General features: G+C 36.1%; 1 protein-coding gene across 1 annotated transcript; it reads right to left on the minus strand.

The window, feature by feature from the left end:
* Positions 1–16317: 16317 nt before the first annotated feature.
* LOC115960838 (MDIS1-interacting receptor like kinase 2-like) lies at positions 16318–19744 on the minus strand. The gene is made up of 2 exons (XM_031079830.1): positions 16838–19744; positions 16318–16755 (listed from the first exon to the last, which is right to left on the minus strand). The coding sequence occupies exons 1-2, from the start codon at positions 19722–19724 to the stop codon at positions 16463–16465; spliced, it is 3180 nt and encodes a 1059-aa protein (XP_030935690.1). The 5' UTR covers positions 19725–19744; the 3' UTR covers positions 16318–16462.
* Between the last annotated feature and the right edge of the window lie 5711 nt (positions 19745–25455).

Genomic DNA, 25455 nt, shown 5'->3' on the forward strand with positions numbered 1-25455 from the left:
GATTAATTAACTATATCTATCTAATACTCTTTTTTTTTTTTTTTTTTGAGAAACATATCTATCTAATACTCGAATGTTAATTAATTAAAAAAATAATAATGGAGGTCAAGTTCCTGAATTGGCAAAAATCTTCAAAGATGTTCATTTCAATCCAAAGACAAATATGTGGATACACCCTGAGGATGAAGCGACATATGTTTCTGTATCACTCCATCCCTATCATGTTTGTAAACTTATAACATGTCTGGTATCTATATTGTTATTTTTGTTTCTTTATCTCTTTCAAATTGTAAGGTTGAATTTAATCAATCATGTGTTAGCTCTATTCCGTGACAAATTTGCTTGTAATACAGTACTTAGAAACCCTGTATTTAGGTGGGAATCATGTAAGGGTAGTGTGTGAGAGAGTGTGAAGAAATGCTCAAGACTGTGCAGTGAAGCAGGGACTCGCGGCTGGATCTTGCGAGAGGCTCGCGGCTTAAAAGCCGCCAAAAGTTGCATATGCGCAGAGCATGCATGGGAGCTAAACAGTCATGCCAGCTGGAGCACTACAGGACAAAAATCCAGACTGGCCATTCAGTTAGCTTGTGGCTTGAACTCGCGACTAAGTCAAGTCGCGAGGTCAAGTCGCCAGCCAGCCCTGTTTTGGAAAAACTGACTCTTTGCATTCCATTCTCACACCAGTATAAATACCCCTCATTCCCACAAAATATGTGTGGTTATTCAGAAAGAAAAACCCTAAGAGAGGTTTCTTCAAAACACCCACCCAATTAGAGAGAGCTACTCATTCTTAGAGAGAAATCTTTGTAGTCTCTTCTCATTCCTTCTCCCATTGTCATACCTATTGAGAGGAGATTTCTATCCAAACACTACCCACACCCATTTAGAGTGTTGAGTGTTTTTGGAGCTTTGGGAAGCAATTAAAAGATGCCAAGGATGGCGGATGCTATGGATTATAGCAGAATCTGGTAAGCTAGAAAAGAAAAAGGTTCGGCGCAACCTCGTTGGAGCAAGAAGCTTGGAGGGCTTAGGTACATCGGGTATATTAGGCTTGGAGAGTCTATTGTTGTTCATGTATCCTAACTACATTTTCTAGTGGATTATTGACAGCTTGGAGGGCAACAGATATGACCGCTTGTGTTTGCATCTCTCTTCCCTTTATCTTTACCATTTAATTACTGTTGTGATTGTGATTATTTATGGTTTAGATTGTTTATCGATTCAATTATTAGTTTATGTTCATGTTCCGCACATTTATTGTTTAACATTAAGCTTGAATTGATTTTTTTTGTTATTGGGGTCTAAACGTTCAAGGGTGTTTTATACACATATTTGAACTTTCAATTGGTATCAGAGTGGGTACACTTGTTGTGGTTTAAATACCTAAGTGTGATCCTTGACCCCTTGTGTTTATTTGCCATGGATTATGCTTTGTATGCCTCTTTGTATGATTTAGTTGGTGATGAATGTAACATGCCACGTGTTTGTGAAAATGCCTCTATGAGTGTTAATCCTCATAAATGTGATGACATGTTATTTGAATCTATGGGTGTTGTTGACAAACTCTTGAAAAAAAATGCTAAGAAGTTTCAAAAGTATTTGAGAGATCCTATGGAATTCATCTGGAGACACACCACAGAAAATAGCATTGAATGCTTTACTGTTAGCATTAGATGCAACGAGTGCTGCCTTATCCCATGTGGATTTGGCTGCCTCAGGTCTGGTCCAACTAATCTCAATAGCAACCCAAACAGATTCATCAATGGAACATAGAAATACTTTCATGCGAACCTTCCAAAAAGCATAATTACTACCATCAAAATATGGAGGTGCATTTAGGGATTGAGACTAATCCATCTCAAAAGGGAGTCAAGGATCACACAATGGTAATGACACCACTAGAAGTGTACCCACTCTGATACCAATTGAAAGTTCAAATAGCGTAAAAACACCCTTGAACGTTTAGACCCCCAATTTACAAATTAACCAATTCAAGCTTTATGTCAAACAACTAATGTGCAGAAAATGAACAAAAACTATAATGTAGAATTGAAAAAACTATCTAAGCCAAATTAAAATCACAACCCACAACAGATAATAAAAGGCAAAGATAAAAGGGAAGGAAGATGCAAACATAAAGACAACACGCGATGTGTTATCGAAGAGGAAACTGAAGCCCTCGGTGTAAAACCTCTCTGCCGCCCTCCAAGTGGTAAACAATCCACTAGAAAATGTAGTTGGGATACATGGACAGCAATAGACCCTCCAAGCCTAATCTACCCAGTGCACCTAAGCCCTCCAAGTTTCTTGCTCCAACAAGGTTGCTCCGAACCTTTTTCTTCTCTAGCTTCCTGGATTCCGCTACTTGACCATAACATCAACCAATGTAGATTGGTTCTTTCCTAACTGCTTCCCAGAACACCAAACAGCCCTCTCACAGTAATGAATATGGTGAGAACAAGGTTTTGGTAAAATGCCTCTCAAGGGTTTAATGATGGAGAGGAAGAGAGTTGAGGAATTTGAAGAGACTCTAATGTATAGATTGTAGGTGAATCAATCTTGTTTTACTCTAGGGTTTCTCTCTCAAAATTCTCTCTGGAAGCTCTCATTCATTTGTGGGTATAAGGGGTATTTATACTGAGGTGAGAGGAGAATGTGAAACGTCAGGTTTTTCAAAACAGGGGTGGCTCGCGGCTTGGCCTCGCGACTTGACTGAGTTGCGAGATCCAATCGCGAGATAACCGTATGGCCAGTTGTCCTGTTTTGTCCTGTAGTGCTCCAGCTAGCATGACTGTTCACCTTCTGGCATGTTTGGCACGTGTGCTGCATCTAGCGGCTTGCAGCCGCAAGTCACCCCCGAGATCAAGCCGCGAGTCTTTGTTTTCTTGCACACTCTTGAGCAGTCAACACTCTATCTCACTCACTACCCTTACAACAAAACCCATCTAAATACAGGGTTACTAAATGCTGAAATACAAGCAAATTTGGCACGGAATAAAGCCAACAAGATGGTTGAATAAATTCAACCTTACAGCTTTCTTTTCTTCTAACCCTAGACATATAAAAGGATTATTTTAAAGGCTGTCAAAGGATATACAAGTTGCACAAGTGTTGAGTAAAGTTTGTTCAAGCAATTTGTAACGGGAGACAAAGTTTTACCCTAGTTCATCATTCTTGTGAAGAAGTTGCTGTGTATGTGCACTGTAGGATTTTGTGACCAAGCATCTTCTTTATCTTCATCGTTGGGATGAATTGAAGAACTTTACAGCCAACAACCTTCTCTAGTTGGGGATTGAAGTCGCGTATTGGGATCCGCGCATTGGTTAGTCACGTACTTGGGAGCCGTGCATCAAAAGGGGAAATTGTCACTATAAAACAAGTCCAATTGGGTATTGGGGTAAGAGTTCAACTGTAGGTTGATATAAGGTACTGGGATTCCTTTACTTGTAACCGCTTGTTTTGATAATAGTAGAATTTCGAGAGTGGTGACCTAAAAATCACTCGGTGGAGTTTTTGCCGTTAGGTTTCCCCCATTCGTAAACAAATCACCATGTTATTTATTTTCCACTGCATAATTAGTTTATTGGTGATTTGTTTGTTCCACCATGTATTTGCAAGTTAATTTGATTAATTAATAAACTTGACTAATTAATCAATTAATTCATCACAAGGGGTCAATTCGTTTTTGGCCTATCAATAGGAAAACAACAAAATCTAGATCGAGGCTTAAGTTTATTATGCTTATGTGGCTGAAGAAGAACAAAATAGGTAGAACTGAAGGAGCAAAGGTGGTGATAATCTAGAGGTGATCCAAAAAGGCATTCATATGGAGTTTGATTTTGGATGACAGGACTGGAAATACGGTTAATAGCATAAAAAGCATGAAGAGCAGCTTCACCCCAAAAAGGCACAGGAACTTTGGCAGAGAGAAGGAGAGCACAAACAGTGTCACGAATATGATGAAGTTTTCGTTCGAATCTACCATTTTGGTGAGAGGTACCTGGACAAGTTAGTTGATGAACAAGGCATAGAAATGCAAAATAGTTTGGAAAGCATATTGAGTGTATTCAAGAGCATTGTCAAATCAAAAAATTTTGATTTGTTTGGGAAATTGAGTTTCAACCATTTTTGCAAATTTAGAATATACTTGCAATAATTCAGAATGATGTTTCATATGAAAAATCCAGCTATATCAGGAATAATCATCAACAAAGAAAACAAAATATTGAGGTCCACCAATACTAAAGACAAAGGAAGGCCCTCAGATATCAAAATGAATTAGGTTAAAGATATCAATGGACATTGATTCACTAGCCTACTAAGCTAGTTGTTTTCCTAACTGACATGAAACACAATCAAAATTTTCTGTGGACACTGAACCTAACAGACCTCTAGAAGCCAAGTGTTCTACTTGAGAGGAAGATGTGTGACCAAGTCGAGCATGGTAAAGTGCAAGGGAAGGAATAGAAGAAATTGTAGTAGCTATAGCAGCAATGGAAATAGGAGCAACAGGTGGAAGATAAAGGTTTTCCACGGGAAACATACGCCCAACTTTGGGACTAGTACCAAGCTCCTGTCCCGTCCCCGGATCCTACACAATACACCCAAAATAATCAAAGGTAATGCGATAAACCAACTCAACTAATTGTCTCATAGAAAATAAATCGTATGAAAGGTTAGGAACATTAAGGACCTCAGGAACCGAGAGGTTAGAGGCTGAGATATAACCTATATTATGACCAAACATTATGGAACCATTAGCCGTACGAATATTAAGAGGGCGTGGTGTAGGATCAAGTCGAGAAAATAAGTATGAGTGAGGTGTCACATGGTTGCAACAAGTAGAATCTATAAGTCAAGAGGAAGGAGACATACTAGATAAAACTGAGAGAGAAGAGGAATAAGATGCACTACCAACCATACAAATGGTATTAGCGATAATGTTTTGAAGGTCAACTGTGGAAATGGTGATAGTGGACCTAGAAGACTTAGACTATGTGAAGACGGGAGCTATTGGTTGGATACTCTCAGTGTTAGCAACAGTAGCAGTAGAAATGGAAATAGCTGATTTGTTGTGATGATAGCAAGTCTCAATATTATGTCCAAGATGTTTGCAAAAACGTTTGTTGGATTGTTGGCAACGATTGTTGCAATAAGAAGAAGGCCTGTCCTTATTCTTCATTTAGGAACAAAAAATGCAAAAATGAAATCTACGCGAAAAACTAGGTAAGGAGCACCTGGATTGCAAAAAGTCAAACCTGGCAAAAAGTCAACGGTCAAAACTAGTCAAAGTCAATGGTGGTTGATGTGACAGGTTAATGGATGACATAGTCATGATGATGTTAGCGACTGATGTGGCGCTAACGTAAGCAAATGACGTAAGCAGGAGACTGTGCACGTGTTGATGACGTCAGCTAGGGCTGACATTGCAGGGTGACATGGCAGTATGACGTCATAGGTGACGTTAGCGAGTGCAGAGGAGGCGCGTGAGGTGCGTAAATGACGCAGCAGAAAGTTCTGGCCACTCGTGAGGGCGCGTGAAACATCTGATGAGATCAATTCTTTGTCTACAATGTAGATCAGAGAAAGACAATTCCAACAGTGACGGTGGCAACTAGATCGAAGTAACCCTTGTGGCGCATGGAAGAATTTTGCCGAAATTTTGACCGACGTGTGGTGGCGCATGGAAGGTCAGATGGTGATGATTCTGGCGGAGTTGTTTAGAGCAGTTGAAAATCTACACAATGATATTTCTTACGTCCTAATCGAAGGTCCAATGTGAGAGATCCGACAGAGGCAGTGGTCTTGGTGGTGGTGAGTGAGCTTCTGGCGGTGGAGATTCAACCTTGAGGACCTCTGATGGCAGCAGAGCAATTAGAAGAGGGCGCCGAAAAGGTTTACTAACCGGAGAAGTTGAAGCAATGGAAAATACCAACAAAAATAAGACTGAAAAACACAAGAAAATTAGAGCAATAGCTCTAATACCATGTTAGAAATACTAAATAAATGTATTGTATTTTTCAAGTAATAAAATATACAAGAGTGCCTTTATGTAAGAGGCAGAGTATGTAGTACAAGTATATGTGTAGTACAAGTAAACAAGGTGGGCTTAAAGCCCACAACCTATTACACGTTAACAGACAATGATCAAAGACCCAAACAGCAAAGCCTAAGGAAATCAACGGAGGTAATTGGGGTAGGCCAAAGCCTAATGTTAAGTGGTGCATGAAGCACCAAAAACCAAAACACAAATAATCACTAGGTGTTTGTTCAATTTGTCTTAGTGAAAGACTCTCTCAACTATCAACTAGAACTAGTAGTTAACGTAGAACCTCTCTACAGCTGCAGGTTCTTGTCAAAGAGGTGTAACACTTGGTCCACGCTCATTCGTGTAGTGCCTCCATTACTGCCATTGCTGAGTCCACGGTTCTTTATTGTTCGATCTAAAAAAAGCAGTGATTTGTTGAAAAACAACATGTTCCTATCATCCTCACCTATTCTTCAAAATTGGTTAAATCTTACCCCCTTTTCTATTATTTTAAATTTAATTTAATATTTTTGGTTTTTATATGAACCGAACTAGATTGGTGTTTGGTTCATGGTCCAATCCAGCCCCATTTTTAAAACCAAGGAAGCAGGACCTCTAAACAGTCTAACTCTAGAAGTTGTACTTTCTTTTGTCAAGAAAAAAAATTATGATTTACACTTTGTTTGGATTGAAAGAAAGATGGAGGGAATGAATGTAGTTTTTATGACACACTGTTTTTCTTTGTTTGGTTGACATGAGAGAAGAAAAAGAGGGCTAATTTGGAGGGATGAAATTTATGTAGGATTTACTATTTTGCTATCAACAACTTTTCTTTGTCATAAATCTGATGTAGTAAACTATGATTAGTTGCCTATTATTTTCACATATATCTACTATTTTTTATCCATCACTCATTGTTGCATCAAAATTGTGAAAAAGGTTATGATATAAAAATTAAGTCATAGAAGAATATACCAAATGTTCGGTAAGAGTTTAGTAGAGAGGTTTGACTTGGGGAATCAGTGCATTTGCAATTATTCTAAATGACCAATCTAATGACCTAGACATTTAGGGTCCATTTGGTTGGAATATGGAAAAGCGGAGCATAGAAAATGAGGAGAGGATGAAACAGTAGAAGGATAGAAAAAATTTTAGTTTCCCTTATTTGTGTTTAGGTTGGGGTGGAAAAGTGTAGGGATGAAAAACTTTTTTATTTGATTGAGAAAAAAAAATAGGAGAAAAGAAAATTGAGTTTGATATATTTACACTTATATCCCTATTACATTTTTTTTTTTGAGCTAACATTAATTTTTCTTAATGTAATAAAATAGATACACGCACTTTATTATAAAATTTCTGGATAAAGAAAAAAATATTAGAATGTCAATTAAAAAAAAACCACAATGAAGATGAATAAAAAGACAAGTATGACTATCAAATATCAATTAACTACAACCATATCCCAAAAAGCTAAAACATATCCTACAATTCAAAAAAAAAAAAAAAAAAAAAAAAATAGAAGTGAAGAGAGGAAGCAAAAGCGAGTAAAAAAAAGGGGAAAAGAAAAAGAAAGGAAGCCAAGAAAAAAGAGAAGAAGATAGAAGCATAGAAAGGAAAGCAAGAGCTAACAAAAAACCAAAAAATAAAAGAAGAAGAAAAGAAGTCCAAAGTGAATAAAGGAATTAGGGGAGCGGAGAAGGGACAAAAAAAAAAAAAAACAAAAACAAAACAAAACAAAAGGAAGAATGAATAGCGAAGCACCAAAGACTGAATATTCTTTTCATATGTACAAAAGTTTTCTTTCTTTATTTTCTCTCTATTTTGGAGAGATTGTAATTTGGTGGGCCTGGAGAGAAAACAGTCAATCCCCACCAGTTTTCTCTTTCACTCTGCCTTCCAACCAAAGACATTTCCCAACTATTTTCTCTCCTATTTTCCTCTTATCTTTTTCCATCTTTTCTAAAATCATCCCAACCACACATTCCATTAGTTAGTAATTATGAGAAAAATTAGAGACAAGCTTTGAATGTGGGAAACTTGGTAAGAGGTGCCTGACTCAAGGAATTCGTGCAATTGCAATTATTTTAAATGCGAAAAGTTAATGAATGCCCTAAAAGAATTGGTTTAGTAAGTAATTTTATAAACTTTTTAGAAGAAAAGAAAAACGTAATTGATTTTTTAATAGATTTTTATATTTTCTATAAAAGTAATACTAAAACTTTCCTAAGATCAAAGTTTGACTACAAACTATGTTGTATCCTAAAAAAATAATGAAAGTTCAAATAGCATATAAAACACCAATGAACGTATAGACCCCCAATTCCAAATTAAACCAACACAAGCTTATACCCAAACAATATATGTGCGAAATAAAAGGTACAAGCAGAAACCCAAACAGATAAACAACTCTAAACCATAATTAATCACAACACAATAGTAATTAAAAGGCAAGAGTAAGGGTTAGAGAGATGCAAACACAAAGGTAACATCGGCACGTGTTATCGAAGAGGAAACCAAAGAACTCGGCAAAAAACCTCACCGCCACCCTCCAAGCGATCAAATAATCCACTAAAGAATAAAGTTGGACTATACGAATAGTAATAGATCCTCCAAGACTAATTTACCCAATGCACCTAAGCTCTCCAAGCTTCTTGCTTTAACAGGGTTATGCAGAACCTTGTCTTCTTTAGCTTTCCGGATCCCACAATAAGCCCATTGCATCAACCAAGTGTATTAGTCATCTCTGAACTACTTCTAAGCACCAAATAACCTCCTCACAAATATGAGTATGGTGAGATAAGGATTTGGCTAATGAACCTCTTAAGGATATGTCAATGGAGAGGGTGAGAGTAGAGGAATTTAGAGAATCAAAAGACTAAGATTGTGGATGAGTCAATCTTGTTTTTCTCTAGGGTTTCCCTCTTAAAATTCTTTTTGAAAGCTCTCTACATTTCATGGGTATAAAGGTATTTATAGTAGGGTACATGAGGAATGTGAAAAGTTAGTTTTCATCCAAACAAGGCATTCTGGCAACTTGGCCTCATGATTGGAACGAGTCGTGAGTTTGAGTCACGAGATAACTTCTAGGCCAGACTGTATTTTTTGTCCTGTAGTGCTCCAGCTGTCGTGACCCTTCAGCTCCCTGCATGCTTCACACGTGTGCCACTTTGGCGACTTTCCAGTCGCGAGCCAATCGCAAGATTCAGTCACAAGACTCCTTTGAATTCACACATCTTGTGTTTTCTTCACACTCTCTCACACACAACCCTTTCATAGTTCCCACCTAAATACAGGGTATCTAATTGCTAAATTGCAAGCAAATTTGGCACGAAATAAAGCCAACACATGATTAAATAAATTCAGCCTTATAAATAACTTCACTCAATATCTTGTTATTGGATGTGACAAATCCATCATCGGGTTCCATTTTCTTCTTATATCCTCCATGCTTGCAAACTTTCCAAAAGATCAATAATTATGCTATCAATCAATTGTTTAAATTGCAAATTTTTGTAGTCTAAAATTATGTATTAAAAATAAGTTTATAGATCATATAATAAATAATATCCAATTATCACAAAATTTAACAAATGTTTTAAGAATATAAAGAACATTTAATCGATGGTTAGATTTGTCAAAATATGTAGTCATGTTAATTTTTTTAATGGAAGTTGTAGCCTTAGGCGACATCCAAGTTTGAAGCCAAATTTTGTTAATTTTCTAAAATGAACTATTAATAAATGCCTTAAGAGTACCCATTAACCAAACTATAAATTACCAAGGACAAGGTTTCTCTCCAAACTAACCCTAAATTACCAAGGACAAGGTTTCTCTCCAAACTAGTTTGGAGAGAAACCTTTCAAATTTCTCATATATCTCTTTATTGGATGCAAATTTTGAAAATCTAACCATTAGATTGTATTGCATTTTCTTTATGTTCTTAACATGCACATATCAAATTTCGTTTAAATTGGATATTATTTACTATTTGATTAATAACTCCATTTTTTATGCATAATTTTATATCATAAAAATTTGAAATTAAAAAATTTGATCAATAATATAGCTATTGATCTTTAATTTTTTTGAAATTTTGCAAGCATAAAAGATATAATAAAAACATGAATCTAATGTTAATTTTTGAAAATTCACATCTAATGAAAAGATATAGGAGGTGTTTGAAGAGTGTATCTCCAAACTAGTTTGGAGAAAAACTTTTTCAAATTACCAATCAAATTACTTACTTTAAGATTGGATTTTTTTTAACTGTGTACAAAAAATCACATCAAAATTGGAAGTTTTTCTTCCAAAAAAAAAAACTTTTATTTTTCCTCTTAGTGATCTTTTCTCCTAGGCACAATAAAAATTAGAGAAAAGTTTTGAATGTGGAACATTTGGTAAGAGGTTGGCTGGAAAAATTGGTGCAACTACAATTATTCCAAATGGCCCACAAATTACCCAAACATTCAGTTGGTACTCACAAAAAAAAATATATATATATATATATATTTATATAGAAAAAAGCTTTGAATGTGGGACATTGGACATTTGAACATGATAAAAAGTAAGACTTGGAACTTGGAAGTTACCACGCGTGTACAGGAAATTGATTTAGTTTTAACTTTTATGTAAATTCCGCTTCACCTTGACTCTCTACTCAAATTTGCATGGAAAATTAGTAGCTAATTTCCTCTCTGCAAAAACACATGTTTCAAAAGACTGAGGGTCTATTTGGTAATGTAACTCAAACAACAGTTTTCAGTGTTTAAATATCATAACACGTATTTCTAACCCAAATGTATTTTCACAACACTTCAACAACTTTACTAGAAATCTCTTACCAAACAAGCCCTGATATTTCAATTTTTGGGACAACTATCAACAATTAATCATGAATAAAATAATATCATAAAAATTTAATGAATTTTCAAAATATTAAGTTGTTATTAGCATGCAAAAAAATTAGTTAGGGTCCTTTTGGATACAGCTGAAAACTGAAAACTGAAACTGAAAACTGAAAAACACTGTAATAAAATAATTTTTAAATGTGTGAATAATACCGTGGGACCCATTTTTAATGAAAAAGTTGCTGAAAAGTGAAATTTGTGGGTCCGTGAACAGTACACGATGTGCACTGATTGGCTGAAAAAGTTTGAAAAGTCCAACTTTGCGACTATTGTTCATTGAACAGTACATGAACAGTAGCCGCAATCTCAAAAACACATGAAAAAAAAAAAATAAAAAAAAAAAAGAGGAAAAACCCAGACGCACGTTTCAGTTTCAACCGAATCCAAACGTAGCTTTAGTGTTAGCCATATAATAACTTGTGAAAATTTTGTCAATTCAACTATTATGAAAATTATTACTTCAAGGGGTTAACTTAGTAGTTCCTAAGGCCTCATGATATATCTATGAGATTCTGGGTTCAAAACCTCTTGCCATCATCTTAGGGCCACTTCCATGGGATTTCTCCTTATAATAACCCAGTATGTGTGTGAGGGGAGGACTACACATGCCCGAGGGATTAGTCAGATACTCGAAAAGGTCTGGATATTCTTGTTTGTTAAAAATAAAAATAAAAATAAAAAAGTTGCCGATTCCTTTTCTCCACCCCGGTCCGCTCGCTCGGGGTGTACGGGGAAGCGACCACGCGCGTTGGCGACCACAACACCAACAACCCCCCTTTTCATCACCCTAGCTGCCTCCAATTCCTGCTCATTTTTTAGTAACAAAGTAATACATAGTCATTCATGTCTATCCACAGATAACCCAACCAATTTACTGAACCCATGGATTCTATATTTTACCCATTGGGATGCTTCTAATCTGCCTTCATCAATCTCCAAAATTCCAGTAGCATTGTCCTGCAAAAATGGATCGACTATGTTTAAAGGTGTACACAGCATAGGACTTCCCTCTCCACTTTCTTCAACATCCCCCAATCCAGCCCATTTAGCACAGGTAGATCCGAGCCTAAATTTAGCATCGGTGATGACTCCACTAGCTCTAAATTACCCCTTTTTGTCTACACCTCCAACCCAAAAGCCTGTGGCTCCATGCTATCACCTACCGGTGTTGATTTTGTCACTCTCATCTAACCTATCAACTCTCTAATAGTTTAGAAGATTGAATTAGTCCATAGAATTGCCCAATCCAGCAACATTAACAAGTAAGTAAACTCCCGAGTACTTCCTACCAAATCTGATCTCAACCCAAACACCCAGCCGAGACAATCACTCTACTCAATTGCTTTGATTGACTCAAAGAGTATTTCTGAAGTGATAAAACTCTAGTGTATGACCGTGATGCTGCTGCCTTTGAGGATTCCCCTCCCTTCCAAACACTATAGGCAACAAACAATATAACTAAATGTCCCAAATCCAACTAGATTTCATAGTTATCATAGACCATAATAACTTCCCCAACCTTTAGTTGATCTTGAGGTAGGCCCATGTTATTATTGTGACTGGGCTTGACTAAACCCTCAATTAGTTCTTTTGTTTTTAACACTCCTTGTTCCATCTGGTATGTGTTGTGAGTGATGTGGCTGATCCAGCCTTTAGTTGGGCTTGAGATAGGCCCATGTTATTACTTTGACTGGGCTTAATTGAACCCACTGTTTGTTCTGATGTTTTTAAAACTCATTGGTCCATCTAGGTATGTGTTGTGAGTGACCAGCTAAATAGACTAATTTGTCTATTCCTTAATGGAAACCCCACCGAACCCACCTCTTATTTCCTTCATTGCACACAATTGTTAATCCCCTCATTAATACCTGGGATTCCCATGATTTTTGCACTTTCTTTCCTTTTGATTTTGAACCAAATCATAATAATGATCTTGTTTGAAAATTTTTGACTAATTTCAGGTGAGTTTTAATGCTTTGAACCTGTTCCTCACCACTACTCATCGGTTTCTCCTCTAGAAAAATTTTCTGGTTCCTTTCCTTCTCATCACATAGAGCTTTCACTAGATTTTGTACAACTAACGAAGGATCTCCAATGATACTTTTTCACTTGTCAATGGCAAGAGGCCTAGAATCCGAAGCCACAACAGTCTTTTGCTTCTCTCCTTTAATAATTGCTACAAAAGAACGAGAAACATTCACATTAGATTACGGCTGCTTGTGCATCCCATCTAAGATTTTCATTGGTTTTTTGGGTGTTATTAAACTCTACAGCTCAAAGTCAAAGCCCCCCACCCATGTATCACCTATCCTTTTGGTATGATCACCAATCTCCTATGACCCCCAACCTTAAGTTCAGTCACGACAATATAATTTCCAAAAGCATTAGAACACTTCTGGAACATATACACAATATAGCCCTCTCTAAACGTAAAGAAATGTATAAAATTACGATTTAACACTGTTTGCTCCAATTTCGACAACAACCAATGACAAGCTTTTTTTCCCAAACAAACTGATCTTGAATAATACTGACGCCTCTCAAAAATACGCAACTCAAAAAAGGTTCATTGTTCCTCCACCACTAATTGAAAAAACTTATCTTCAATTGAAAAATTGCGAACACCCCTCATCTAAACGCAACACCAGAACAAGAAAAAAAATTATGGCTGATCCGAGGTAGCCGGGCCTCATTTATGGCTAATTCTACGTAGCCAAGCCTCAAAATGAAAAGAATATGAAATAACTAAATCCTACAAAACCAACATATTGACAGCTAATGTAGTTCAAAACTAGTCTACAAGGGCAACAACTTACCCCCCTTAACATTTTGATGACATGCAAAACACAGCCCCTTCTCAAAAACTATAATGAATTTTAAACTGAGTCTTCTAGAAAATCATTTAAGAGTGAAATTTTTCCTATAGGGAAGGTGAATAATGTGCGTGCTTTGGCCAATATATATATATATATAGGTGTGTGTGTGTGTTAAACGTTAGAGTTTGGAATTTCATAGGTTAGAACAATTGAATATTCACGTTGAAGGTGAATAATTAATGGAATATTTGGATATATTAGTATTTTCAAGATTTATACTATTAATTAAAGCATTAGACCAAATTGCTTCCAAAAAAAAAGCATTAGACCAGATTTTACAGTGGTGATTCGTGTGAATTGATATTTTTGTAACTGTTAGGTTCTGATCAATGACCTTTTCAGAGCACAAAGTTGTTGGTTTTGCAAGATGCATAAGGAAAGTGGTATTTACTAATTTGGTGGGTTTCATAAAGATGGTTTTGACTATCAAACTATATTTATAAATTATAATAAAGAAATATTTGTGCACTCTGTAGATGTTGAGAAATCCTCACGTGTAACACCCCGTTGATAGGATGAGCACTTTGTATACATATACATGTGTGATAATGCATATCTAAAGTTTATGGTTTGGCTTATGTATGATTGACTTTGAGGAAGTATTATTGGATCCCACTCATGAAATGTTTTATGATTTGATATGAATTATTTGTACTTACAATGGTTGGAAAGCATGTGTCTTGGTTGAAACTGATTTGTTCTTAAACCTACTTTGTGTGAGCATCATTAGAATTGATTTGAAACCCTGTGGCAAGTTGTGAATAGAAGCACGGTATCGTATTTAGTCCTTAGCAAGGGACGGTCATATCAAAGATAGTCCTTTGCGAGAGACGGTCCCAAGGAGGGGACAATGCATATTTGGTAGCTCCTTAGCAAGGGAGTTTATCAATTTTGGTTCCAAAGAGGGGGCTCTTTAGCAAGGGAGTGCACCCTTAGGTTCCAAAGAAGTAGCTTCTTATTAAGGGAGTGTACTCTTAGGTTCCAAAGAGGGGACCGCGCAACCCTATCAACAGGGTGTTACACATGAGGATTCATGCTCTCTAGACCTTATCTGAGTTTGGGGCGTTATACGTGACCCATTTGTCCATCATGGTAGAAAGGGGGAGATGTTGTGTTGAGGGGGAGACTTCTATTTGATTATATTATTTTATTTCTAAAACTCTTGTTCTTTTTTATTTGGGACTTGCACCTTTATAAAAAAAAAAAAAAAAAAAAAAAAAAAAAAAAAAAAAAAAAAAAAATCTTTGATACACTATGCTTTATATTTAGTTTTTGGTTGTTGGTTAACAATTGGTATCTGGCAGCTTATGTTGACTCACATGCTTTTATTTATGTTTTTTTTTTTTGTATTTATTTATATATCATTGTAATCAATATTTTTTATCTATCTTTATTTCCAAATATGCGTTTATGCTTTATTTTAGTGTTTGAGGAAAAGGTAAGTAATCTCTACACAAGACATTCAACCTCTTTGCAGCTTCCTAGGATTGTGTAGTTTGTAGGGATATAAATTTTCTTTGGGCTGTATTGTATTTGAGTCTTTTGATGTAAATTTGTTTTGTTACGAATTGTCAAAGGGGGAGATTGTTAAGTCCATATTTTTAGGTTGACAAGTCATGAATAGTTATAATCTACGTTGTCTCTTAAATCAATATCTAAGTAATTCATAGTACAAGACAAATCAAGGTTCAAACGAATCAAGAAACATAAACTGGACTATTACTGCACAGGATTTTGTCACCAACTTTACCTGTTGAGAGTTACTTAAGTCGATTGATTGACTGCATATCTCAACAGATCGAGATCATGCTGATTGGATTCTCAGTATTTTTTATCAACCAATTGATCAAAAGCTAGCATCTTATGTACACTATATAAGCAAGCCTTAGAGCATGTTTTCTAAGACTACAGGAGAGTAATGTATTGTACACAAATCTGAAATTTTCCAACCACTCTTGAAGCATCAACCGAAGACCTATGTTTATTCAAAAGATCCTATGATCAAAGTGAAATTGCTGCATCTAGTTTACATTCAAGTTACTAGTACAAATCTTTTAGAGTTGTTCTCAAAGTCCTGAGTGTACATTCACGTGCAACAAGTTGAGAATAGAAGAACCCATAGTCTTGAAGCTATGTGTGGTCACGTTAGTAAGTTCTACCAGAAGTAGCTTTAGATTTAGGGTTAATCTTTTTTTACACACTTCAATAATATTCTAGTGGATTTGTTGGCTTGGGTATTGATGATTAAATCCCCCAAGTTTTTACTATGAAATAGTTTGTTTCATCAGCTTTCTCAGGTCATCATTTTGGTGTCTTTGTGTGATCCATGTTTATGTGTTGCTATTTAGTTCAGATCTAAAGCATAAGTAATTTAATTAATTACTTGGTCAAGAGTTGGTTAACTTTGTTACTATCAGGGCCAAAAACCCTAACAATAGCTAATCAAACATGTATAATCACAATGCCTTGAAATCTGTGTTACTAGAAGCGCATTATTAATACTTGCAATTAAACATCTAGTAGTAATCTAGGCATTACATAATCTTAAACAAACAATTGCCTTCAACAACATAAATTTGATAGAATATAGTGTCTTATTTCATATCCTTGCTTTGCCTAGTCAAGCTCTGATGGCTCAAGGAAAGTGCACTTTAGCTTGATAAAATCTGAGATACCATATGCATAGTTGGTCTAGATTTTGGATCAGCATGCAAGCATGCAATTGCCAATTTTTTGATGAGTATTAGTTGATTCTCAACCTCAAGAGTGGGAGGTGGAAGGCATCTGTCTAACAAATCATTCAACAAGAAATTATCCTCCACGGTTGAAGCAGATAGAATGGAGATGATTTCACCAGGATGCCTACCTTTGATCACTTCAATAGCCAAAACTCCAAAGCTAAACACGTCACATTTCTCAGTTATCTTCATTGTATAAGCAAGCTCTAAAAAAGAAAAAGTAGAATATTATGCCAATGTATTCATATGATCTATGTTCTATATTGATTAAACAAGTAAGTACATCACCTGGTGCAATATATCCATATGTGCCAGCAAGTGAAGTCCAATTGGATGAGTCTTGATTAAGAATCTTAGCTATGCCAAAGTCTGAAACATGAGCCTCGTACTCTGAATCCAGCAAAACATTTTTGCTTGATATGTCCCTATGAACAATTGGTGGTGAACAATCATGGTGCATGTAAGACAAAGCATGTGCCACACCTTTGATGATATTCACCCTCTTATTCCAGTCCAATTCTTTAGCTCCTCCATCATTGCTCAAAATTGAGGCCAAGTTACCCTTTTCAAGGTACTCGTAAATTAAAATTGAGAAACGTGAACGTGAACAAAAACCATGCAATTTTACAATATTTCGATGCCGGATTTCTGTTAATGCGCTTATCTCATTTAAGAACTCTTTTTGTTGTGAAATATTACCATCACACAAGGATGTGAGTTTCTTAACTGCAAATGTGTCTCCAGATATTAGTTGGGCTTTATAGACGGTTCCATATCCTCCTTCCCCAATGCAAAACTTAGCATCAAAACCCTGGGTTGCGTCAAATATTTCCTGGTACATTGTTCTTCTATCAAAAGTTGATATTGTAAACACTTCTTCCATGTCAGTGTATGTGTTTTGATTTTCTTGTGGATTTTGCCCTTTTCCTTTTAAAATGAAGAATATTCCTAGGAATACCAATACAAGTGAAAGTGTTCCCAAGAGAGGGAAAATGATTTTATTTCCCTTCTCTGAGATATGTCCTGCCTTACAGGGTTGCAATCCCGTAACGTTTCCACACAATCCTTTATTACCTTGTAATGCTTCAATGTGAGCATCATGAAATGCTCGGCTACTGGGAAGAGGACCCTCCAACTCATTGTAGGATATGTCAACAAACGACAAGCCATGCATCTTTTCGAAAGCAACTGGAATGAAACCTGAGAAGTTATTGTGGGATACATTCAACAACTCCAAGCTCTGCATATTGCTGATTTGTGAAGGTATCTCTCCTTCGAGTGAGTTTAGGCTCAAATCTAGTTGGGACAAATGAGCTAATTCACACATTTGGACTGGAATATTAAGGATAAACTTGTTGTTGCTCATATTCAGGTAATGTAGTTTCACAAGGTTCCCTATATTTCTCGAGATTGCCTTACCAAAATTATTAGTGGATAGATCCAGATACTCAAGATTTATTAATGACCCAAGCTCCAAGGGTAAACCACCATAAAGTTTATTGCCATTCAACATCAGCTTTGACAAATAAGTCAACTTTCTAAATTCCTTTGGAACCTCCCCAACCATGTGGTTAGAAGAAAGATCAAGTAATTGGAGTTGAACTAAGTCTCCAATTTCAAGTGGTATGCGACCAGAAATATTGTTCCCAGCAATCTTTAGAGTGGTTAGTTGTGTGCACTTGCCCCAGTTGTGTGAGATTTCACCATAAAATCTATTGTAACTCAGGTCCATGTACTGTAGGTTTCTGTAGACACCAAAATCTTCAGATATATTTCCAAAGATTTGGTTTCTTTCAAGGTGGACTCTAATTAAGTTTCTACAGTTTCTCAAGGTTTTTGGTATTGGACCTGTGAGATCGTTGTTGTCTGCCCTTAGTAATTGGAGAGACCCACTAAGGCATAAGTTTTGAGGCAAAAAGCTAGTGAAGTGGTTGGCATCCAGCAATAGAGCAGTCAACTCCATTAAGTTTCCAATCCTTGGCGGAATGGGACCAGAAAGTTGGTTATCACGGAGGAATAAAGCTTTTAAGCCACTCAACCTACCAAAGGAAATTGGAATATTACCATTCAATTGATTTCTACTCAGTTCAAGATCAATTATGGACGTCAAGTTTCCTAATTCTTCAGGAATGGTACCAGAAAGTTGATTGTTGTACAGGTGTAAAACAGTTAAGTTTCTAAGAGAACCTAAAGATGTGGGAATTAAGCCAGAAAGATGATTTGTTTCAAGGCTTAAGAATATGAGAGACTTCAGATTTCCAATTTTTAGGGGGATGGAGCCAGAGAGCTGATTTTGGTTCATATGCAACAATGTTAGCTTTTCAAATTTTGCAATACTGTAAGGGATGGGACCTTTGAAACTGTTGTTACTTATGTCAAGTTCAACTAAATTGGTAAGGTTTCCAATTTGTGGAGGAATGGAACCAGAAAGTTGATTATCATAGAGGTACATATAAGCCAAGTTGCCTAAATTACCTAAAGATATAGGAATGGAACATGAAAAGAAATTACTATTAAGAGAAAAGTCAATCAAATAGCTCAAATTTCCTAATGAAGCAGGAATGCATCCATGGAAATTGTTGGCATACAAAGAAAGGTCATTAAGAGACTTTAAATGACCTATTTCTAGAGGAATTGGACCACTTAACTGATTTTTAGCGAGGTGCAAGACCTCAAGGTTGATCAGTAGGCCAATCTGAGGTGGGATTTTCCCCGATAAATTATTAAAGGATAGATCAAGATATATGAGTTTAGACAGGTAACTAATATCAATAGGAACTGTATTAAAGAGTTCATTCATGCTGAGGTCAACAAATGAAAGGTTAGGGAGTGACAAGAATGAAAATTCATGGAGAGTACCTTTCAAGCTTGAGTTAGTCAGGTTTAATCTAATAACACTTCCTGCATGGTTGCAAGAAACACCGAACCAACTGCATGGATTTGAGCTTGCATTTTGATTGTTGGAAGAATTGGTTGCATTGTTATTAGGAAGGACAGTCCATGAAGGCAGGAGTGACTGGTTTTTATTTTGAAGACTGGCTTTCCAAATGAGAAGAGCATTTGTCTCGATTTCTTTATCCACATAAACAGAATCAGAAATAAAGGACAAATGTAACAGGGCCAACACGAATAGAGAAACGGGGGAAAATACTTTTTTGAAGCTAGTGAGTGCCATGGTTTTTTGGAGCTAGTGAAAATTAAGGATATGATTCAGTATCTCTCTTTATCAATTTTCATCATTCTCTTTCTTTAAATACCAATCAAGTCAAGTGGTGTCGCTAATGGGAAAAGAAGGGTGATTGTTAGTTTCACATATACCTACCATTTGGAAAAATTTGTGGAAAAATTGTGTACATTTTCTATGGTTTCATTTTCCAAGTCAAGAAAAAGGAATAGAAAAAGACCATGAACATAAATTATTCAAAACTTGAAAGGATAAGTTAGGCTCCAAACATTTTTGAAAATATTTTACTTTAATTCATTATATTGTCACTAAAGATACATTTCATGTATAGTTTTTGTAACAAGATTTTTTTAATAAATTAATAACTTGTAAATTACTACGTAACGGCTTGAAAAAAAAAATGGATCCAATCATGTTGGGTGTTAAACTCTTTTATATATAGATATTAGGGAAATTTTCAAAATTTGGAACGGCCATAGCCCCCACCCATGTATAGCTCCACCTCTAGACTTGGCTGTTCTCGCGTGGAAAAAAGAGTTTTTTTTCTAGGGCCACAAACAATCATAGAACTATTACTATAGCTCTCTTCCGTAACAGACGGGTTAGTCGTCAGTTGTTACGGGTTGGTTGTCAGTTTCACGTATACCTACCATTTGGAAAAATTTGTGGAAAAGCGGTATACTTTTATTGTGGTTTCATTTTCCAAGTAGGGAAAGAGAAAAGATCATGAACATAAATTCCAAAAGGAAAAAAGAACCGGGGAAGGAAATTAAGGGAGTGTTTGGTTTGTGTTTTTAAACAACATTTCACGTATTTTAACGCACTTTTTCATCTACACGTATTTCCACAAATATTTTCAAACAATAATTTTCAGTTTTTAAACCCATATACCAAACGGGCCCTAAGCACATTTTGTTTTTTATTGTTGGAAAAGTTGCAATTCTATCAACCTTTTTTTTCTTATGGAAGGAATTCTATGTACCCTAAAGTTTGAACATAGAAAAAATTGTATTCAAAGTTCTGGTTCCGAAGTTGATTTCGTACCGTACTGTTTGTACAGAAACACGGTTGTTTTGAGCCGCTCTAAATACCGGGAAGTACTAGGTTCTTTTAATTAAACTAATAAAATTTTTAAAAATTTGAATTATCTAAAATTTAGAGGAATAAGTTAAGCTCTAAATATATATAAAATTATTTTACTCTAACTCATTATATTGCAACTAAAGATACATTTATGTGTAGTTTTTATGACAATTTTTAATGAGTTAATAACTTATTAATTGCTATAGATTCAATCTTATTTGATGCAAACATTTATATATATATAGAAAGAAAATTTTCAAAATTTGGGAGCGCATGGCCACAGCCATGTATCACCCCTAGACTTTGGCTGTTCTCGCGTGGAAAAAAGAGTTTTCTCTAGTGCCACAAACAATCATAGAACTATTACTTTAGCTCTCTTCCGTAACAGACGGGTTGGTTGTCGGTTGTTACGTATACCTACCATTTGGAAAAATTTGTTGAAAAGTTTTATATATTTTTTGTGGTTTCATTTTCCAAGTCAAGAAAATGTAAAAAAGAAAAGACCATGAACATAAATTCCAAAAGAAAAAAAGAACCCGGGTAAGGAAATTAAGCACCTTTTGTTTTTTATTGTCGGAAAAGTTGCAATTCCATCAACTTTTTTTGATTGGAGGAAGTCTATGTACTCTGAAGTTTGAACATTGAAAAAATTGTATTCAAAGTTCTGGAGTTGATTGGCCGGAATATTTCGTACCGGTATCTAGGCCGGTACAGAAAAACGGCTGCTTCGTGCCGCTCTAAATACCAGGATGTACCGGGTTATTCCGGCAATATCCGTGAAAACATCGGATTCCGGCCAAAACAAGTAAATCGGCTGGAAAACCAAAAAATAAAAATAAAAATAAATAAATAAAACCAGCTGAAAAATATACCAAATAGAGCACACCACCTTCGTCGATGCCAAGTTTTCAGTGTAGCCTCCGTATATCCGATCGTCCCCGCCGCCCCTTCTTCTTCTTCTTCGCGTTTGCTTTACCTAGACGTTACCTCTCTTTTGCTTATGAATTTTCTTATAACGATGCCTCTGTCTTTATTATTATTATTTTTTTATAGGACTGTCTCTTTGTATTTTTTTTTTTTTTTCTTTGATAGGATGCCTTTGTTTTTTTAAATTGTGATTTGTCGTCTTTTTGTTTAATTAGTGTGCCTAACCCTTGTCTGACACCATGTGAATGGCTGATGGCTCAATTCATCTTAGTTCAAAATATTTTGAATACTACCACTGCCATGTGTCAAACATGCATTTAACTTTGGTGTACTTTTTTATTATATATTATTATTATATTATCTCTATATATTAATATGATTCTAAAAAGTTAATTACTCTTTCTGACTTTTTTTTTTTAATGTTTTGAATTGTGTTTCGGTAGTTATTTCGGTTTGGTAATTGAAACTAATGTATTAAATCCGTTCCATTTTGACCGGAACAGTCAGAATATCTCATACCAGGATGCAATTCAGAATGCTAATACCACCTGTTCCATCTCGAGTCCAATTCCAGAAAGTTTTGGATCATTTCGGCCATTCTGGTCAATTGCGACTAAAATATAAATTTCGGCCGGTACTAGAGAGTTAACTGAGAGATAGAGAGAATGAAAGAAATAGTTTAGAAAATGAAACAATGGGATTACCTGCCTTTACTCTAGATGTGTTGCATACGTAAATTGAAGGGAAGAAAAATAAAATTTGGTGCGAATTGCAAACTGGAAGTTGCAGTGAGGAAACTACTTCGGAAATGGGAAGTAAACGGAAGAAGAACAAGAAGGAAAAGAGGGAGGAAGAAGTGGATGCAATGTAGATATTTTTAAAGATTGTGTGGTGTTCATTGAACTTTGGAAATTGCAGCCTTGGGAAATAAAAAAAATAAAATAATAACAATGTTTCGGGGCCTATTGTTGGCAGGTGATGTAACGACCCCACCCCAACTGTGTAAATATTGTCCACTTTGGGGCCCATACCCCTCACGGTTTTGTTTTTCCCCAGGTTGCGCTGGGGAAAAGGCCTCTACACATTGAAGGGAGATCATTCCTTATAAAGACATTCCCATGTGCTTCCCTAGGCGATGTGGGATTCCATAGAATGCAAGACCCCCCTTTTTGGGTCACTACAATCCACCCCCCTTACGGGCACACGCGTCCTCGCGTGTGGGGCCCACACTTCCGACTAGGACATGGCTCTGATACCATCTGTAACGACCCCACCCCAACTGTGTAGATATTGTCCACTTTGGAGCCCATACTCCTCACGGTTTTGTTTTTCCCCAGCACAACCTGGGGAAAAACAAAACCGTGAGGGGTATGGGCCCCAAAGTGGACAATATCTACACAGTTGGGGTGGGGTCGTTACAGATGGTATCAGAGCCGTACCCTAGCCGGAAGTGTGGGCCCCACACGCAAGGACGCGTGTGCCCGTAAGGGGGGTGGATTGTAGTGACCCAAAAAGAGGGGTCTTGCATTCTATGGAATCCCACATCGCCTAGGGAAGCACATGTGAATGTGTTTATAAGGAATGATCTCCCTTTAATGTGTAGAGGCCTTTTCCCCAGCGCAACCTGGGGAAGAACAAAACCGTGAGGGGTATGGGCTCCAAAGCGGACAATATCTACACAGTTGGGGTGGGGTCGTTACAGATGGTATCAGAGCCATGCCCTAGTCGGAAGTGTGGGCCCCACACGCGAGGACGCGTGTGCCCGTAAGGGGGGTGGATTGTAGTGACCCAAAAAGGGGGGTCTTGCATTCTATGGAATCCCACATCGCCTAGGGAAGCACATGTGAATGTGTTTATAAGGAATGATCTCCCTTTAATGTGTAGAGGCCTTTTCCCCAGCGCAACCTGGGGAAGAACAAAACCGTGAGGGGTATGGGCTCCAAAGCGGACAATATCTACACAGTTGGGGTGGGGTCGTTACAGATGGTATCAGAGCCATGCCCTAGTCGGAAGTGTGGGCCCCACACGCGAGGACGCGTGTGCCCGTAAGGGGGGTGGATTGTAGTGACCCAAAAAGGGGGGGTCTTGCATTCTATGGAATCCCACATCGCTAGGGAAGCACATGTGAATGTGTTTATAAGGAATGATCTCCCTTAATGTGTAGAGGCCTTTTCCCCAGCGCAACCTGGGGAAGAACAAAACCGTGAGGGGTATGGGCTCCAAAGCGGACAATATCTACACAGTTGGGGCGGGGTCGTTACAGGTGAGGCGTGGGATGTAATAGAGAAGGAAAAAAAAAAGATTTTAAATTTATATTTGGTAGGACTTAGGTCTAAGTAATGCCAAGTTTATAAAATTTTTATAATAAATTTTATATGGCTACTTTAAAAATGAAATTGATCGGTATTGAAATATATCATTTTAATAGATAAACTGAAACAGGTTTTGAAATGGTATTTATAGGACATTTTGGCATTTTACCCTTAATTTTTAAAAAATTTGGTAATATGTTCCTATTTTCAAATTATATAGGGGCACACCCCTATTTCGATACTCGATTACTTTAAAATTAAGTTTCAATTAAATATTCGATTTGTAGAAAATCGAGTTATGCCCTATCAAACTTAAAAAAAAAAAAAAAAAATGCATGGAACTCGAGTTCCTAAAAATCGAGTTCCATGCAAAAAAAAATTTTAGTGTGATCGCCCCATACAAGGTTCAAGGAGCCCTATAGTGGTGGTTTTTTGCATTTTTTTTTTTTTTAATAAATGTGATTATCCCATACCAGGTTCAGGGAGCCTTATAGTGACGTTTTTAAGCCCTATAGTGACATTTTAAAGCCCTATTGCAGCGTTTTCCTGCAAATTTTTTTTCCCAAGTGTGATCGTATGATACGTATTGTATCGAGTGTAAAAAGTTCCAAATCGTATCGGTGTATCGTAAGCGTTTATGAATCATACGATACAGTGTGCATATTGTGTGAATCGTATTGTATCGTAAAATCATACGTATCATACAATACATAGAAAAATGCTTTAAAATGATATTTTTTGTTAAAATTTGTACTTTTATTTGAATCTAACAAGTTGCTAAACTTGTTTTTAACACAAAATTATTAGTTTACTTAATTTGGCCTAATAAAATAATATATTCATAAGTTTTTTTCCCCACTCTTTTTCCTATAAAATTTAGACTATACAGTACACACTTATACTTTACTTTAATATTTGCAAATTTATTTTTTATACTATGAATAAGATATTAATTGACAATATAAATTTTTTTTTTGTCATTATTGTTATAAGTCCAAGAAACTAGATGCCAAGAAGTTTTTTTTTTTTTAATTAATAAAATAAAAAGAACAAGGAGAGATAGTAAATATTAATGACGATGAAGAAAATTTTAATGAAGAAATAAGTTTGCAAAATGATAAACATGATGACAACATTGACTTAAATGGGGTTTATTAGGCAATATGATGAAAATAAATTATTATTTTTTGATCACTTGTAATATATTATCACTTTTAAATTTAAACTATTTGAATGTGTATGTTATAAACACGTGCTAGGTTGATTTATTTAGTTAGCTTGTTAAATATTATTACATAAGTGATGAATAAATTAGTCATTAGTTGAATATATTTAAAATTGATAATGAATATACCATTTATATATGTATATCTATAATTTTTTATAAATTTTATTAGTGT

The sequence above is a fragment of the Quercus lobata genome, chromosome 9, assembly GCF_001633185.2.
Source record: "Quercus lobata isolate SW786 chromosome 9, ValleyOak3.0 Primary Assembly, whole genome shotgun sequence".
Taxonomy (NCBI): domain Eukaryota; kingdom Viridiplantae; phylum Streptophyta; class Magnoliopsida; order Fagales; family Fagaceae; genus Quercus; species Quercus lobata.